This window comes from Zosterops lateralis (genome assembly GCF_965231275.1).
Source record: "Zosterops lateralis genome assembly, chromosome: 5".
In the NCBI taxonomy this organism is placed as follows: Eukaryota; Metazoa; Chordata; class Aves; order Passeriformes; family Zosteropidae; genus Zosterops; species Zosterops lateralis.
In genome coordinates this window covers 9,244,986-9,264,812 of record NC_139766.1, presented here as the reverse complement: position 1 = coordinate 9,264,812, position 19,827 = coordinate 9,244,986, and the positions used below count along the sequence as shown (strand labels likewise).

Here is a 19,827-nt window from a genome sequence, read left to right as displayed (position 1 = left end):
AAGGACAGGGTGGCAAAAACACGTGTGATACCAACATTAACTAAACACATCCTTGTTGTGCTGCACCAGGGCACAGAATGGTTCTTATGGTTTCTATAAGCAACCAACTGTCAAGGGGTGGCCAAGTTTAATTCTGGAGTTTTTTTACAGATGCACCTACCACAGCTGTGAATCATAAACCACTGATTTTAATCATCTCGTCTACATCAACCTGTTTGTATCAGCTCACCCTGGATTCCAGATCAGCTCGGACATTTTAGCTGTAACTTTAAAATAGACATTTACAACTCAGTCCTGGGGAAAAGGTGACTGGATAAGAGTGCATAAACTGGTGTATTCCTGCCTTCTCTACTAGAGAAATTATCTTTCTTAGGAGACATATCTGACTTCTTTTTTAAAGCTGCATTTAAAGAAAACTGGACAACGCCCAGGGCAAAGGGAGATTAGATTAACTTTTCTCTAACAAGCTGTCAACATTGCTACCAAACACTTTCTAAAGTCTCAACTCAATAATGGCAGTACAGTTATTTAATTTTCAATCCTATTCACCAGGCTACATCCAGTCAGGTGTCAATGTAACAACCAGCGAGAACAGCAAAGGGAACACACTGAACTTAAAGCATTACACTGGGAACAACTGATACAGTAAGATGATCTGTAGGTAGTTTGGTATTCAGCATACAGATGAATTTGCTTCTTCATCACTAGGAAGATGAGAACACTGTATTCTTGGTAGTTATTAGGAGAGAGTGTTACAGCATAAGTAAACTCAAGAGATCACCTCATCATATTAGAAAATAAGTTCAGTGTTGGGATTAAAATACAGGAATTCTTGGCAGTTGAAACAATCAAGGAATTATTTTCACATTGTACATGCTGCAATGTGTGTATATACTTGGGATCCCATGGAGTTCATAAAAACATCTGCATGTTCAAATCATCTGCTCAAAACACTTGACTGCTGGTTAACAGCAGATTACTTTATTGCATAACCTTTGTTTTCAATTTAAGACTGATTTATGAAAAAACAACCCATCAATACAGAACTCACTCTACTTGGGCAAAGATGATATGCAAGAAAGCAAGAGTCATGAGCTTTTTACAGGATGAAAAAAAACGTGTAATGGAATTGTAAATTGCTATTCTGTCTTCTGAAAGGAAACCATTCCAGAGTAAGAAAGAACAAAATATTCACACTCCCTCATTTAAGCATTAAAAAAAGTAGAAGGAAATGGATTAACTGCTTCCTTCCTGGTCTAGGTTGCTGGTCTAGTTGAGACACAGTCATTGATGTAGCATGATAACCAGGAACATAACAAAAAGCAACTTGGACCATAAAAAAGCTGTCTAGATACGTTCAAGTTGGTCTCCAAAAAAACCAGTTTTATTTGGATTTGTGCACAACCTGCTGCTCTTTAAATCTTCAGAGCACTGAAAATATAACATTTCCCCCAAAATCCAGTTGAGTCTGTCCTGAGAAATAAAAGTACTCATATATAAATGGGATGATACTGTCTGTGAGTGAGTTTCTTCCTGCAGGTTGGGCAAGAGTTGGCATTCCTAAGGGAATCACGGAGGCACTGACTGCAGAAGACATGGCCACATTTTGTTGACACAATCAGTCGTCCACTTTGCACAATCTGGAAGAAAAGAAACCACAAAAGGCAATGGAATTAAAGAATTCAACTTTGCTGGTCTACTGCCATCACACAAACAGGACTTAGTGTATCTGGAATTGTCCTTGTGGAATAGTAAGGAACCTGAAGATCTTTCAGTGCCATCCTGCCAAGGGCTCCTCCCTCTACCCCCACCACCAAGAAGTGGCTTAGACTGACACGTTATTATGAGCTTCAATGTAAGCTCTGTGCTTCAAGTCAGCTCTCTGTAACATCCCACACCGGCCAAGTGAGTTGTTCACCCCCCTCTGCCCCTTTCTCCCTCACAGAATGTAAAGCATGACAGCATATGGATCCTTACCTCTGAGTAGACATCCATGCAAATTGGACAGCTAACAGTACCAGACGGCCTTGTGGTACAGAGAACAGAACAAGAAAGAACATGAAGCCATTAATTTCACTGTGCATCAAAGGTTACCCACACACAAAATGTCACGTCACTATCTGAGTGCCATGATGCATTTCTTTTCAAGATTCCTGTGTATCTTTAGCTCCTCAGCTTGTGGCATGTAGTAACAAGACTGGGTCTCCCCATCCCAAAGGAAAGGATTTCCCCAGGGGGAAGATACACTCAGTCACCCCGGTCTAGCACAAGAGCTCACAGCAGCCTCTTGCTCTGTTCAGCACCAATCTCCAACAGGCCATCAGCGACAGCTCTGTAACAAAAGCACTGAGCTGTGCCTTGGAAACAAGTCATTCTAGAAAGAGAAAAGGCTGTCAGAAGTTCAAAAATCCCCTGCCCTAATTTAGCACAGCCCAGTAACATGTGCATTCCAAGAACTCTTTATAAAATGTAGGTCAGGAACACACTAACATGAGGAAATACTCAACCTCAAATTTCTAGTTCCAAGGCGGAAAGACCGACTCAGTGTCTGTTACTGAGCTGTGGTTACAGATGTGCCTCTGCTGCCTTCAGCCTCCAGGACAGCAGTACTGCACACACACTTAGCAACAGCCACAGCTCTGCTGCCTAGGGAACACGTCCCAGCCCAAGTGCTGAATATTATCAGCTAGCTGAAATAAAAAGAGCTTCCTGACACTTGTCTTTACAAGCTAATCTCTAGTTTAAACCTTCAGAACTCTTCACCCTAAACACTTGGCTTTCTTATGTCACTGCCAATGCTGAACCACAGTTTGTAACTTATTAATCAAACAGGAATAGAAAGCATGAGATGGCCTTTATCCCATTATCTTCAATTCAAGCAGAGAGCACTACTAACATCTACCCCTAGTTTCACCTACATAATTTAACTCCACTAATTCTCCCATTTTTACTCCTCAAATTCTTGGGGCACCAGCTATAACACTTCAGTAACAAATTACAATTGGTGATAATCTTAGAAGGATGAAGAGTCCAACATTACAAATGGCTCTAGCAATCCCCAGCATCAGGAAGGACCCTTTTGTCAATGTTAAATGCTGCAGCACTGAGTTCTTTCAGCCTTACCTACACAGAGCAGGAAGATGCAATCTTTAACAGAGGAGGCTGAAGGAACAAACTACTACTTTTTATACTATCCAATTAGTGGTATTTGTTCTCTGAAGTACTTAACAACCAAAATTTAAACATCTACAACATCCATTGGCAAAGCACATCCATTGGCAAAGCACATTACGGATTAGAATAGCACAGAACCTTTCGGTGCCATATTTATGACCCGGCACCCAAAAGCTACATACTCAAGTTCTCTCCTACACTGCCTTTCAGTCATCCAAAAGACTCAAAGCACATCAGCCTCAATTAACCCTGTACTTCCCCTGCTCCCCACAAAAAACCCCATCCACTTTAAAGGAATTTTGTGCCACAATTCTTATGTCCTGATGCTTTGGAAGAGGCTACCTAGAACAAAGGCTAGACAAAGTTAAAAGAATAAAGTAGGTATTTATTAAAAGGCCTTCAAAGGCTACACCTTGGGCAGTGCAAAGCCTCACAGAGGCCACACCCAAGATGGACAACAGTCACGAGTTTCTCAGACTATTATAAGTTTGGTCTTTTTGCATATCAGAGGTTAATTGTCCAATTAGAGTTTCACGTAATGAAGTCACATTCCCCTGGTTTGCTCCCACCTGCCCTGGTTCATTTTTGTTTACACTTTCTGGAGCCTGAGGAAAATGGTGTGACCTTGGTTGCCAGGCCCAGAAGGATTGTTTAGTCTGACCAAAATGGGAAGAAAGCTAACTAACATTCTACTAATGCAGTACAGAATGTGAAAAATATAAAAGCTAAAAACTTAAGGCATCACTTCAACTTGCCTAGTCACATAGACACCAGATTTCATTTCCTTAGAGTACATCCTGCTGCAGTGTGTTAGACTTTCTCTGGAGAATGGGGTCTTTACTCACTCAAACAGCAAGATTCCCATCCCACATGCAAACATATCAGGGCTCCATGATATCCAAGGGACAGAACAAGAATTGACCATAAGAGCATGACCTCCAGGACCACCTTGCAATTACACCTTGGGAAGGATAGCAGCTGCTTCGAGAAAGGCAGCAAGGCACAGTATTGTAAAAAAAGCAGGGAATGCATAGGTGTTTTTAGTGGAATTTGCCAGTCTGCTGCCTGCCAGCCTTGTGATCCCAAACCTTATGGATACAAACAGAAGTATTTTATATCTTACTAACTACTGGAGCTTTGTAGGAAAAGGAAATGAAATACATTATGAGCTCTGGCCTGTGACTAATCCCCACTTCCTTGCCATACCCCACACACATCTTTAAAGCTGTATACAAAGCTGTAGATCTGTTTTGGGCTGGCTTTTCATTCTAAAGTGAAAATTGTATTACTTGACTATCATGCAACGTGGGATGTCACACTTATTAAAAGAGGGAACTGAGTAGGTGAAGGCTTTAAAGAAAGTCAAGTGATGACAAATACAACTGTCTCACAAGAAGCACCACTCAATGTTTGGTAGGCCATGAGGCACACACACATACTTTGAATTGGCAGTTTCCTCTTCCAGCGGTCCCAGTTCTCGAGAGGCTTTATCAGCCACATACACGTCGTTATCTCTTGTTTCATCTTCATCATCACTGCTCAGGACACAGCTGTCTGACTGCCGCTGGCTTCGTAGCCTCAGATTTCTCCTCTGTCGTTGGTTCTCTGTAATTTAATTTTGTTAAGTTAGCTATACTATTATATCTCTCCCTGGAACTATCCTTGAAATGAAATATTAGATCATATTCAGCTGGGTTAAAAGCAACCTTAAACTAGTTTCCAAATAGTAAGGCTGAACATGTCCAGACATTGTGAATATTCTGCTACATACTGACACAAAACATTTGCTCTTCTCGCCCTATGAAGAGCTAAAACTTAATCTTGAAGATCCTCAATGTCACACGTTCCATGTAATTACACTACCTGTGAATTAATCTCCCCTATAAAAGGAAGATACTTCTCCCAATCCCGACTGACAGAAACTGCTACAATCCTGTTTTGAGGAACTGCAACAATTGCTGTGTTCTGGGAGAGAGGACTGAACTCAAGTTTAACTCTGCAACTTCAGTATCCACGTAAAAATAATCAAGCTATGAATCAATAAAACAACATAAGTCACAAAACCACTTCCTGTCTAAGTGTTCAGCTACAATTTTTCATACAGGCATTTTTCACTTACTCTTGCTTCATTCAGAGCACAGAACTGATTACGTTCTAGATAAGCAGCTGACAACATACTAATAATGTAATCAGAACCACGTCTGAAAGATGTAAAAGATTAACTTCTCTAGATCTGTAACTATTTTAACATCTAAAGTAGAAAAACAATTAATACTTCTCAGTGTAAAATTTGAAGCATCTTAGACTAGTGAATACTATAAGCACAAATCACTTTCTTTAGTTCCTTCAGTTCCTTCCAATACAGGTTAAACCAAACTTCTGACTTTTTTTCATTCACAACCAATATCCTAGTGCTAATTAAAATTATGGTCAACTTGGGATTTAAAGAAATTCTGTCTTTAGAAAGTAAGTATTTAGAGCAGGTTTTGATATATTTTATTTCAGATACTTTCTACAAACTCTGATACTGACTAACAGAGCTTGTCTAAAGCACTGGACAGATGCTTTAGCAATGTCCTTGGCCTTCTGCAGTTTCAATAAATGCTGCTCAAATTCATTGGAAAAGGCAAGCAAAAAATAATAATTATTACATTTAGGAGAATTCCATCATCAATTTTAAAATGTCAACTCACCTTCGACAATCTTGCATCAATACATATGGGAAGGGAGAGAAAAGAAAATAGAATTAGACTTTGTTGTGCACCCCTAATGTTACATACAAACACCAGCTAGGCACAGGAGTTCCAGCAAAACAAGCTAAGAATGGTAGACTATAACTCTTATTTTGATTAGGAATATCAAAAGTAGTATATTAAATGCTTCTCTGTAAACAACTATGTGGATGCTGATAGTTCTGCTCCCACTGCTCCAATGGGGTAGAAACAGAGGCAACTTATGAACCACCTGAACCCACTCCTCCCTGCTCTCCCAGTTCAGTTTTAGGGTTTCAGGTGATCCTTTCCTGTTCTCCTCAAACAGGCCAGTTCAGCAGTGATGTCCATAAACACTTCATACTACAGCAGCTGCTGAAGAAAAGAAACCAAATTCTATGATTCTATCTTTGCTATATCTAGAAAAACTTCAACTATCAACTGCACCTTTTTATGTTACACTACTTATGATTCATCTATATAAACTCCAGGTTCTGGAGCAAAAAGTTATGTTATACTACCCTATCACTAACTGCAAGTGCATCTCCAGAGCAGCTTCTTTGTTATCTGTAACACAGGACCTTCATGCCCTGACAAGCCAACTCTGAACTTAAAACTTACCCATAAAGTCAGATTCTATCAGGCAACATATGAGAAAACTAATTTGACTACAATATTTAGGCAAGTGTGCTATTCACTACTTACCACAACGGAATCATTGTGAGTTAGATCAACGACTACAGGATCAGAAGATTCACATGTGAGATCCACTACCTCTTCACCAGCTGAAAAACAAAGTTAGAATCGAGGTCAGAGATTGCAGAGGAGGAAAACTGCCTGCAACTGTGTAACAGCTTGAGATTCAACCATCTCCAGTCCATCTTCTCTCCAGGAATGAATCCAACATTTCACTCAAGCTTTACCCTCAGCAGTCTACAGAGAGACTTTACCAGCCCTGCTTTCAGCAAGCTGAAATGCAAAAGAGCAGCTAAGCTCCTCACACAGTTCTGTCAGATGACTACAGCAACAGACAATTCATCTGACAGGAGAATGTTTATCACACAGAAATATAACATGAATCATATAGGATATAACAGTGCTGTGCTCTGCAGACTCCCTTGAGGGATTGGGCACAATTAATGATCAAAGTTTTCCACATCTTAATCAAACGTGGGAGTTGCCAAATTTAGTTTGGCACTCTGTGTAGTGGCAGCTGCTGTAACTCCCATCTCATCTGAACAGACATGCAGATGTTTGAGCAGCTCTTGAGGACCTTTCCTATGCAACTCATCTATCACTAGTGGCAAATGCATTGTAGGTCAGTAACAAACCAACCAGTTTTTGGTAGGCTTGTCATTTAGCAATGCCATTCTAGGCACCTCCTAAAATCATGTTTCCCTTCTCCAGTAAACAGCCGAGAAACTGGCAAAAGCACATATTCAGCTGGACCCTAATCCTCCAGAAGCATTTTCTGTTCTTATCACTTCAAAAGAAAGCTTACCACTTTCCTCAAGTTCTATTGGCTCTGCTTCTGAAGCCATTTCAGCAGTAGAAGCCATGAGCCTGTTTCTTTTTCGAGCTTGCCTAGAATTAACTGTTCCTCCACGGCGCTTCCGTTGAGTCTAAGAGAGAACAAAGACTTTGCATTTTCTGTGCAAGCAATATTAACATAGCCCTCAATTTTGCAACACCAGTGAAAGCACACAAGGGTACAGAAAACACTCCTGTAATAGTGATCAAAAGGTGGTATAGGTTATTCTTACCTGAATTGATTCCAGCAAGGAAAAATCATTACCCCAGATCTCTTACCAGCTGCCTCACCAAGAAAAAGCCTATCATGGTGGTTTGCAAATGAGAAACTAGTTCAAAATTTATTAGGTTTTGCTGACATTGTGACTATTTCTGTGTCACTGCTAGCACCTAGAGCGATTAAAAATCTTTACTGAACTAACACAAAGATTCAATATACTTATTGTCCTGTGCATTAGCTCCAAACTCGTAAAACAGTTTGCTGAAATACAATGGAAAACGTTTCAAGAATCAAGTTTGCATTGAGTAGCAAAATACTTACTGTGCTCATAGTGTTTCTTGATTTAAAACCACTGAAAAAGAGGTACAAACACCAAAAAAGTAATGGCAAGGAAGCTACAGCTATAATTTCCTTAGACTCCTTTAGGTAGCTCACTGATAAAAACTCCAGGTTTCTGAAGGTCAGAGGACGATACTCTTCCAAACCTACCAAAGAGAAGAGAGAAGGTTACCTGTATGAAATGCTTGTACTCTCCAATACCCCCTGCTCAAAGATTCCCATTCCTGGGCCACTAGTTTCTGCCCAAAGCCAGAGGGGAGGGAAGCCAAGCTCAGTATGTGAGCCCCAGACACCTGCAGCTGGGCCTGAAGCCTCAGTCATTCTCACCCATGAACTTAACACCTGAAAAAATGAGTTTGACAGCAACCTAGAAGAATATTAAGAAATCCCAATGACATTGAACAGAAAAGCAACTGAATGATACTCAAGACAATGTCTGTGGGCAGGAATCAGTGGGCATTTTGTCATAAACAGCCATCTTCAGAGAACCTAAACTCCAGATGAGCAGCTTTCTTCTGCAACCCATCTCCAGATTCCAACAGCTGGGAGCCAAACAGCTTGAGAGGGATTTAAAGCAAGTGAAGCAGACAAATTTCAGTTTCAAAATACTTGCTGATGTGCAGGGAAATATGAGTTCACTATAGCTGCTCTGTTACTTGTACCTGTGCATGCCCAGCTACCTGCCAAGGGGGAGAGTGAAAAGCATGAAGGCAGCTCTGAGTAGCTGACAGGGTACTGAAGGTCCCATCCTGGAGCCTGGCTGTGCTACAGTTACCACCTGTCCAACACACAGTGCGGAGCTGGGGCTGGGCACAAGTGGACACGGTGGAGGGACCAGGAAAATGACAACTACGTGTCTTGGGGTGACTGTGTGCTCTGGTATCCCCTGTCATCTGCTCTGTGCTCAGATACGAGTCCTGTAGCTTCAAGTTAGATCCAAGGGGGGTGGGAGGGAAATTGGTGGAATTATTTTGGCACCTGTGTTTAAAAACACAGAGGTAAAACACAGAGGTAAGCCTCTCGCTTTCTCCCAGCATTCTGCTTTCTTTCTCCAGAGAGAGAGCGCAAAAGACAGAGTTTTTCCTTGTTTTTTTTAGCTAGCTTTTTGTTCCTTAGCTGAGTCAATAAGGTTTTTTCCTGGGACTGTGGCTTTTTCTTCTGGAACTGTTCAGCTTTTCTCCAGTCCAAAACACCAGAACACCACCTGGGCCCCCCTCACCACCAGTGGGCCCATGCTGCACCCCAGCTCTGGGGAGAACCGAGCCACACTTACAGAAAGGACTCTGAATCCCCCGTCCCTTCAGAGCAGTGAGAGGTTTTATTACTTAACATTGTGAATTCTTTCTTTCATGCCTGTGAGCAATCTGACTGTTAAATTAACAGGGTTTTTTTCACTTTCTCCAAGGGAATTCCTTTTGAACCTGTGGGAACCCGTGGGGGAGGGGTTGCTAAAACCAGGCTTCTATTAGAGGCAACACTCTTTCGGAAGATTTCTCCTAAATTTGTTGAAAACCAGGACACTATGTTAAATAAGAACTGCTGAACTGCCTCCAGAGCTGACTGATTTTTGCCATAAAGACCAGCACACATGCTGTAGCCTACTCCCAGATGGGGAAACATGTGAACATGCAGTGAGATGGAACTGGACTGGTAGTCAATCCTAGCCTTCAATTAAAAGGAACCTGACTGATCTTTTTCCGCTTCAACTTACTTCATTTCTTAAATCGCTTTCTTAAGTGATCCATTAACACTGAACTGTGACATTATTAAAACAGGACATGCTTGAGAAAAATGCTTACTCTCAATTTGGTACTTATTACAAAGCTCAAAGATATATTTATGTATAGTTTAAAGCAACACAATACACAGTTCATCAATTTTCTCACATTTTTTCATTTTAAAACTGGCGCAAAAGCCCAAATGAAAGTCAATATGCCTTTTTTCCCCCCAGTTGAACCACATATGCCAGACTTAATGCTTAGTGAGTCCATGGGCACAATAGATCTCATTTTCAGAATGATTATGTCTAACACCCTCTCCCACTTTTTTTTAGAAATCTAAACTGACATGTTCTGTTTTTCTGGTAGATAAGAAATAGTCTTATGTTGTCACCTGGGATGTTGAAGGCTCAGGCTACCAGAGAAGGCAGACTGACTCCAGTCTCTTGCTCCCTCAATGCAGGACTCACATATGCAATCATTCCCATAACATTTTGTGTCCAGCTAAGCAGAATTCTCTTCTAACACTTCATCCAACTGTTCTTAAGGTCTAGATTTCACTTCACTTGTTAAGAAAGAAAGCTTCTCTGTGAGTCTTATCAACATTCCTGGGAAGATCCTATTTTACTCACTTTACTGAGTTTCTGGGATAGGAGACAAGAACTTTTAAAACCAGAGCATGCCTAATGTTGCAATCATAAAGAAACCCAACCAAACAAAAAATTGAACAGAGAAACTGTTCTGTGAGCACATTTTCTAGGTGCTATACAAGCTCCTAGTTCCATATGACTATTATTCATGGGTTTGGAGGTTTTAGGAGACCAGGTGAAGAGGAAGGGGGAGAAGACACAGAACAAGAGACGAGGGATGGAGGCAAGGGAGAGAACCCCCCCCTAAACCTTACATATCTGCTCTTTCAAAATAATTGCTCCAAGACAAGTTACCATCTCCATTGACCAGCTACAAATGAAATGAAAAATGACTTAGGTAAACCAGTGTTCTGCACAGAGCAAGAGGATGAACAGGAGTGAGCAACACCTGAGGTACATAAAGAAGTTAGGCCATTGGATTATCTGTAAGTCTTATTTCAACAAGGAAGCCAAGAGACATTTTCTTTGATTCTGCTCAGATACTGAATTAGAAAAAATACCTGGGCATTAAAAAGCTGGGAAGTGTTAGTTGGTGCACAAACCTGAGAAATACAAATAAATGAACTTTATATAAGCTTATGTGCTGGTTTTGCATGGAAGTGACTTTTTCCATGAGAGTTATAGCAAAATCAATCAGTGACTAGGCTTGAATATTGACATCTGGTAAAGCCGCTAGAAAGATGAAACCTCCGTGCCTCTGTGAAAACACAGGTTAAAAATCACAAAAAATTCTGAGAAGTTCTCTTTTCCTTCTGGCCTGGTAAGAGGTAACAACAAGAGGGCCTGGCTCCCTCCTTGCCCTGGGGGAGGAGAGAGGGCCCCGTTCCCGGCGGGATCGGGCCTGTGGCTGCTGTAACATCCTCTGCTAAAGCCCCGGCCCCGGGAGGTCCTGCCAGGCCAGGTGACCCTGCCAAGGGCCAGGGCCCTTTCCCCACCGTCACACCCTGCAGGACCTGCGGGGCCGGGCCCCTCCCCAGCCCCGCAGAGATCACACAGCTGAGAGCAAAGGCAGCTCTGGGCAGGTGGCCCCACAGCAGCCAGAAACCCCAGATCCTGGCCTGGCCTCAGGCTTGATTTTACCACCTCTGGCCACTGCCCAGAAGAATCACCGTGTCTTCTGCAGGCTGTTAACTCTTTCCAGATGAAACTTGCAAAACATTAAATCCTCTCTGCGTGAGAGAAAAGAGAGTGAAGACATGTAGAGACAGTATGAAGACATCTAAGTCAATGAAGGAAAAACTGAGGCCTAGATGGAAGAGAATGAGAAGATGCCTTGGTTTTAGGCTGAAAATCTTTTGTGAGCTATGCGAATAGACTGTAATATGCTAGAGTATCTCTTTAAGTCATGGAAATATGTACTGGGGAGATGATAAGAGTTCAGATTGCAGATATAAATAAGCAAAGGCATTTGTGGTGGACTAAGTAAATACTGAAGTAGCTGTGGTCTTATGAGAAGCTTGAACAGAGAGAGAGAGATGAGATGAAGATGAGGATCTGCCCCTAGAAAGAGAAAATATCTCTGTTCCTAAAGATGAAGAAAAACTTCATCTTTTGGAACCGTTCATCCTTAAAATGATACCCCACAAGTACATGGCCCATATGCAGCTGTGGGAGGCTGTGTAATATGGGAGGGACTTCACAAATGCAGATTCCCGGGCAGCTGCTTTTATGAGAATTAAAAAGCCACAAGAGAACTGTTCTTTCTTGTGGGGAAGTTATCATGACATATCAAAAGAGACTTCTCTCTCTAAAAGAATTATTTTATAGGTGGTAAACTGAGCAAGGGTTTCAAGTTTGTCTCTATACATTGTCTGGGAGAAAGAAAAGAAACTTTTGGGGGAGAGGGAAGTGTTTTAAAGGTTTTATTCTGATTCGTACTAATTTCTTTCTCTCATGTAGTTTTGTTAATAAACCTATCTTTATACCATTTTAAGTTTTGAGCCTGCTTTGCTTTCCTCCTAATCCGATCTCACAGCAGAAATAGAGTTAATAATTCTAGTAGGCACTAGGACCACTACACATAATTCGGGAAATAGGTGAACTTGAACCCACTACACAAATTGGTGTTTCTGCCTGGTTTCAACCTGAAACCGTCACAGCTTATTTTAAATTACAAGTTTCGGAACCGTTTCAAATAGAATCTTTCAGAACAACAAACACTGACATATCTGCATTGCTGAAAGACAGCAAAAAATAAGCTTATTGTATTCATCAGGCAGCACAGGCTTGAATGTAAAATACCCAGAAGGTTTCACAAGACCTGATGCTTTTCAGACTTAACACTCAATACAACCCAGTGCAATGGTTTGCCAATTAAGTATTTTTAGAAAGGGTTAAAAAGTTGTGGGGAACACTGTGATGACTCCAAACAAAAACCTGCACAGATTCTCTTTGGCTATGAGTGACTTATATGCCAAAGGAGAGCTAAAACAGAAGAAAAAATTAAGCCAACCAGCCAACAAATTTAAATCTTAAAATTATGGTGAAAACTGAAGTAACACACAACAGACACGTTAAGACCATCCTATCCACTTTAAATACCCAAACACTTCTTTATCCAGATACGAGAAACCAGCTTATTGACAGGATTACTGTGATGCCTGTGAACACAGGATTACTGTGAAATGTCTCAGAGGATCTCCTGTCAACCCTCAATTGCAGCAGAGGACAGAACTGCCTTTTGACCTAAGTGACAGAGCATACTGTTGCTATTTAAATGGTTTAATCTTCAGAATCTTAGAACAAGACAACTGGGTTTCTTCATAATGAATGCAGAGAGTACATATAAAGCACAACTGTTCCAGCTGCCAATGGCTCAAACCTTCTTCAGAGGCTGGTTCTAAAGAATTAAGGTGAGAATAGATACCCACAGGGAAGCTCATCACTGTAAAATTACCTCAAATCATCACAGGTAGGTTCATCAATATCAACATGGCTCATCTCAGGAGAGTCCTGTTTACTAAGAAAAGCAGACAGCTGGAATTTATTAAGACTACGGAAGGAGTCTTATGATCCAGTAACATTTTTGTTTTATAAGAACAAACCTTTTCTGTGGGGCTATAGATTCCCACATGTTATTGGCTTACTTGGGAAACCTCACTGACCATCAACTCCCAAACCTTCTGAAAACAAAGCAGAGTTTACTTTCTTAAATACACCACAGATCAAGTTCAGTAATGTACAGGAACAGGGAATACACACTGCATGTGAAGAGATACACCCATCTGGACGAATTTCTTAAAAATCTTCAAAACTGCAGGACTAGTTAATTTAATAATGAAGTTTGTTACACAGGACAGCCCAAGTTAATGATAAGGTCTATAATAATGACTTCTTCCAGTAGTCACTATGAAACCATCCAGCACCAAGACTCCCAGGAGATAATACAAATAATTACTGCAGCAACTTTCCCCCTCAACCCACAGACATCCAGTGACCTCACTCACAGCTTTAGCTGCAGTTATCTGTGAGATTTATAGCAAGTCTCACAGCAAGATGCATGCAAACATCAATGAGCAATTCTAAAATGATGTCTTTTTAAAAAAACAAAAGACTTCTATTTGTGTAAAAACTTAGCAGATCAACTTAGCAAGCCAATAAATACTTTTAACTTTTACAGACTTTCTACTGCTTCACTCCAGGATGGTACAGTCCCAGAAAAGGCCACTCCCCTTCCTGTCATACACAGAGTTCCGCACATGCAGTTATTGTTCCTAAGCAGTGTTGATCTCAGAACAAACAGCATTTCAAAGACTACAAGTACCAACTTTGCTCTGTACTAGAGGAAAAAGAAGGTCAAGCTACTTAAAATAAGAATGTTTCACTAGGAGTGGTAACTATTGCTGTTTGTCATTTAAGTCTCCTGTTTTTTCCTCCACAAAAAGTCAACATTTTCACCGAGTTCAAGCTGAGCTAATTAAACATGTTTGAATCACCACTCAAAAACAATTGATTCCCTAGAATACTGAAAACTTTTCTTGCACCACTCTCAAAACAAAGTCTTGTCTCCCACACGAAAGAAGGCAAATTGTCTGAAGCAAGAGAGAGGCATTTTCTCCATCTAACTACCACAAACAAGACTTAAGTTCATATTCATCCTAAGCATGAGAAATACCCTGAAGTACCCACTTAAAGAAACCAATAATGTAAATCCAAACATTGGGAATATGCAAGGCACAGCTAACAACACCATTACATGTTGAATTTGTCAAAATGGGATACTCAAATGATATATAGTTATAGTTTTATATTTTTCAGATCCTCTACTGGATTAGTGTATAACTAATACATAGAGTGTTAGTAAGCTCTCATCACAGTTTGGTCAGATAAAACAAATCCTTCCAGGCCTGAACACCAAGGTCATCATCACAGCCTCAGGCCCGAAAAGTACAAACAAACATAAAGTGGGGGAGAGCAAACTGGGGGAATGTGACTTCACTGCCTGAAGCTGTAATTGGACAATTAACCCCTGATATGCAATTAGAGCAAACTTATATCTGCCCAAAAAACTCCTGTCATCCATCTTGGGTGCAGTGTCTGTGAGGCTCCTGCACGGCCCAATGTACCTGTTAAGAGCCTTTAATAAATACCCACTTTATTCTCTAACTCTGTCTAGCCTCTGCTCTAGGTACCCAGCCCAAGGCATCACTTTAGGACTGCTTCTCATTTCTACTCCAGATGTCTTTTTGTACTCCTAAGAACAGGAAACACTGCCTCAAAGATATATCTGAAAACTACATTTTTGTCCTCAAGAAGATGCACATACCAGACATAAAGTGCCAGACTCAATTTTTTCTTAACCATGGAGAACGCTAATCTTTCACTCTTTTAAACTTTCCTGTTCTTGTTTCCAGTACTTTGAAAGATGCTCTGATTTTCTCAAATGCACTACACCAACCTGAGTGAAAAAAGAAACTGAGTCTCTGTTACCCAAATTAGGTAAACTGCTCCCATACCAAAAGACATTGGTGAGAGGCACCATAAAAAGAGTAAAGATTAGAGATAACCAGGTTACAAACAGAGATACACCAGTCTTTGTGCTCTAAGCAGGCAGCTACATCTACAGACAGACATGACATGTTCATGAATAACCTAAAAGACCCCAAACAGTTCCAAAAACAACCAAGAATCCCCCCCAAACCTACCCACGGAACAAAACAACACACTAAACCTTTTCATGGGCCGTATGTCCCATTCCAGACAGCAAAGAAAAATGGATACTGGCCAGAAGGAAAGGTCAGTGCTCTTACTTGCACAAGTTTCTCCGAGAGACGCCACAACTCACTTTCAATAGTCCCAAAAACCAAATACAGAAGAAAGAAAGAAAAAAAAAAAGTAGTTGAGTTCTTCCACATCCTGTAATCAAGTGCAGGTGCGGGCTGAAGTAGGCGAGCAACATTCCCCCCACTCCTCCTGTCACACAAAATGGGAGGGCAGAGCGACAACTTCATGCAGCTACATCCACCGAGCCCCGGCTGTTCATCCGGAGAAGAACAGCTCCGTGTTCCCGGGAAGAGGGGCAGGAGCGGCGGTGACCCAGCCGTGCCCGCACCGCGGCCGCCGGTCAGGGCAGGGCAGGGCAGGGCAGAAGCGGCGGGGCCGTCCCCGAACCGGGCGGCGGCGGCCCCGGCCCCGGAGCACCTGGACGGGCCGGGGAGGGCGGACCCGCCACGCGGCTTTCGGGGGGGCTGCGGGGGAGCCCCTCGGACGGGGCCGCGCCCGGGGAAGGGCCCGGGCTCCGTCCTCAGGCCGGAGCGGGGGCGGCGCCGGCCCAGCCCCGCGCACCGGTAGGAACGGCCGCATCTCCTCCGCTCCCCCCACTGCGGCCGGGAACGGCTGCTTCCGCTTCCCCTTCCCTTTCTCCTTCCCTTCCCGTTCCCCTCCCTCACCTGTCGCCCCCGACCCTGGGGCGAGCGGGAGGGACGGACCCGCTAGCGCCGCTCCCTCCCGGCCGAGCCCCCGGCCCGCCGCGCTCACCTCAGAGCCGGCCGGCAGCGGCGCACGGCAGCGCCCGCCCTCACGGCCTCACCATTGGCGGAGCCGCGGACCTGCGCTCGCCGAGCGGCCGATGCGGACGTCAATCAGATAGCGGTTAGACGGGTAGCCCCACCTCCTCTGGTGCCGCGGGGCGTGCTGGGAGTTGTAGTTCCACACGGGCCGTGGGGCCTGTGCGGGGTTGTCGGGGCCCGCTGAGTTCTCTTGCTACCCTCGGGAAAGATCTCCTGGTCCTCGGGTTAGTTCGGCCCTGACAGACCCTGAAAGGGCCGGCCGAAGCCAGAGCGTGCTTTTGCTGTGTTCTGTGGAGCTGTTGTACCTGGAGAGGGAGTGTGTGTGAGCTTTGGAGTGGTGTTCTCCACCCGCCCCACCCCCTCCCCGTCTTCTGGGAGCGTTTCACAGAATCTCAGAACCGCGGCATCAGTTAGGTCGGAAAGACCTTTGACATCATCAAGTCCAACCGATGACTAAACACTACCATGTCAACCACAGTGATATACACTGCTAATGCAGAAGGAACAGTTAATGGAACTGTGTGGTGGTTACTGCACCTTGTAACAAGCCAACCCAATCCAGTTCCTTCAGAACATTGCGCAGCTTTTGTACCGAGGACAAAAACTGAAAAAACCCCAACACCTTATGTGGCAGACCACCAGGGCTTCCTAGAAATCCTCAAGAGGCCTCTCTGAGGCTCACAGGGCAAACCCAGGCAGCTTCTAATAGCTAACACTTCTGTGATTAATATTGTCTCTAACACTTCAATATCTAACACTTCTCTGATTAATATGTACAACACAACATAAGGAAAATATTAAACTAATAGAGGCCATCCAAAGGAGGATGGTGAAGGGCCTTGAGGAGAAGCAGCTGAGGGCACTTGGTCTGTTCAGGCTGGAGAAGAGGAGCCTGAGCAGACAGAGTCACTGCAGTTACAACTTCCTTGTGAGGGCAAGAGGAGGGGCAGACACTGATCTCTGCTCTGTGGTGAGTGACAGGAGCCAAGGGAATGGCCTGAAGTTGTGTCAGGGGAGCTTTAGGTTGGATATTAGAAAAAGGTTCTTTCCCCAGAGGGTGGCTGGGCACTGAACAGGCTCCCCAGGGCAGTGGTCTCAGCCCAAGCCTGACAGAGCTCAAGGAGTGTTTGGACAATGCTCTCAGGACAATCCCATGATGTGATTCTTTGGGAGGGTGCTGTGCAGGGCCCGGAGGTGGGCTCAATAATCCTTGTGGGTCCCTTCCAACTCAGCATATTCTGTGATTCTGCAATCCCTGGTTAATAAACACTTCTATCATCTTCAGCCAGGCATGCACATTAGGCCAAGTTACCCCCTGTGCCTCTGGTGCTGTAATAAAGTAACGCCTGCTTCTTAACACTGTATTGGTGTTAAGGAGTTTTATTCTTGCTTTTCACTGACAAGATCATGGCCATGTCCAGTTTTCCTTAAACACCCCCAGGGATGGTGACTCCACCACCTCCCTGGGCAGTCCATTCCAATATCTAATCACCCTTTCTGTGAAGAAATTATTTTTCTCAGTGTGTTTCCAAAAAGCAAAAAAACCTGACCAAAATTCATCAGAGCATTCAGTGTGGGAGACTGTTACCTCATACCCATAGAATAATTACTCCAGATCCAATGTCTGACTCATAAACACTTGCAGAAGTGTTTCAAGGCCTTCAGCTCACTATCAAAAAAGGTTTTATCCAACAGTTTTACCTCAGTGCAATAAGCAGCTGTCCTCTGGATTCTTACTGGCCTGTGCCTGGCAATTGGGCTCTTTGTAGATGAACTGGTAGTTTTCCCTAGTGACTTATCTTCCCTTCTCCTCTTCTGGGTGAGGAGTGCTGGAGATTTGTAGTAGGTATTTCTTCCCTGCCAGCCCAACTTAACCATCTCTGTGTCTTTAACTTCATTTAAATAATAAAAGGCCTGTGTTCTCTAGGGCAGTTTAGATTACCTGGCATGGCAGTCACTGAATGTGAGCTTTCCCTCGTTCCTGAGGCAGATGTGGAAGAGGGAGCCAAATGCCACCAGCAGTGACTGTGTTACCTGAGTGGGGAGCACTCAGTGTCCTGTGCCTGCCACATGGCAAAACCCCTTGGTCTTCCCCAGGTAATCTGGGCTTTGTTACACCTCCTTACACTGTAGTGGCATGTGAAGGCTTCTGTGGCTGTTTGAGCTAAAATGAGAGATCTCTGGAATGTGCAGCTTCCAGCGCTATAAATGTTTCCTTATGAGTCTGTCACTATGATCGGGCAGGTGCAACCTCTGATTTTGTTACTCTGTTTTGATGGATGATTTCCGAGTCAGCTTTGTTTGCTCAGGCTCCTCTTCTTGGCTGCAAATGGTGTAACAAATGAATGAATCATGAATTATTCATCCACCTGCCTTCTTGTGAAGCAAGTGTAGAGGCATTGCTCACTCAGTTATCTGTGTGTGGCTGCACCAGGTGGCGGATGGTCCCTGCCACAGGCACCAGCTGAGACAGCAAGTCTCAGTGAGCTGTGTGGCTCCACAGCTCACCTGGCTCCAGTGACACTGCAGCTGCTTCTGTAACACAAGGCTAACAAGTCCCACCAGACCTTTGATGGCTCTGCATTGCTCACCTCACAGGAATACTGGAGAATGTGCTCTAGAAGCCAAGGCAGAGTGGTTCTGGATAGCATCTGCTGTGGCCAGCATCAAGTTATACCCATTTGTCAGGAGCAAGGTGGTATTTTTTATGTTATTCTGTGTATTCTGTTGCAAGGCCTGCCATCACTGAAAAATCAATGGGTTATATGGATACAAAAATACCAGTATAAAAATATATGGGTATTCCCTTCAAAACACATTCTTCTACATTCCTCAGAATGCTGATTCTGAAAATGACTTTATGCATCAGATCCCAAAGTAACAATAGGGCTACTTGTGACCTCTAAAGGCAAAACTTCTACAGCTGGATTATTGAGATTCCTCTATTCCTCAGTCCTTTCATCTGAGAGCAAAGAAAATATAGAGAAAGAGATAATTCTGAATCAGCTTGATTGTAATTCAGTAAGAATTTTGAAAACTTGGTCCAAAATCAAAGGTCAAGAAGGCTGCAGTGTGATGGGGTTTTGAAATTTCCATGACTTCAATATCTGCTTAATGATGCTTTTCTTTTTTTTCTATTTTAAATTCTTATGAAAAAGTTTAAAAACTGTTCAGCCATGCAATATCCTCGACCATGAGTGTCAGCTGTTAATTGCTGGCTTCTGGAAAATCGAGGTGTTGGAGTCACCAATTAGCTTTATTGCTCTGGAATACAGTGCAAAAGAATGCTGAACAGCCACAAAGAAAGACAAACTCCCTGCCACCAAGGGTTTGTCATTTAAAGATATACAATACCATACTAGTCATGGCATCATAGTTCCCTTTTTCTATGTAATTCTACTTCTATGATTCCTTCTTTTCATACTTCTGTGTTCCTTAACTCCTGCTATGGAGCATGAGCCCTACCTGCATTGCCTT

General features: G+C 43.0%; 1 protein-coding gene across 1 annotated transcript; it reads right to left on the bottom strand.

Annotated features, from left to right (window-relative positions):
• Positions 1-965: 965 nt before the first annotated feature.
• On the bottom strand, positions 966-19,821 carry RNF4 (ring finger protein 4; the record flags this gene model as incomplete). The annotated part of the gene is made up of 9 exons (XM_083862360.1): positions 966-1,640; positions 1,978-2,026; positions 4,614-4,779; positions 6,584-6,670; positions 7,387-7,507; positions 7,957-8,120; positions 16,231-16,357; positions 16,400-16,543; positions 19,816-19,821. 9 exons carry the CDS (start codon positions 19,819-19,821, stop codon positions 1,491-1,493), a joined length of 1,014 nt encoding a protein of 337 aa, XP_083718486.1. The 3' UTR covers positions 966-1,490.
• Positions 19,822-19,827: the final 6 nt, after the last annotated feature.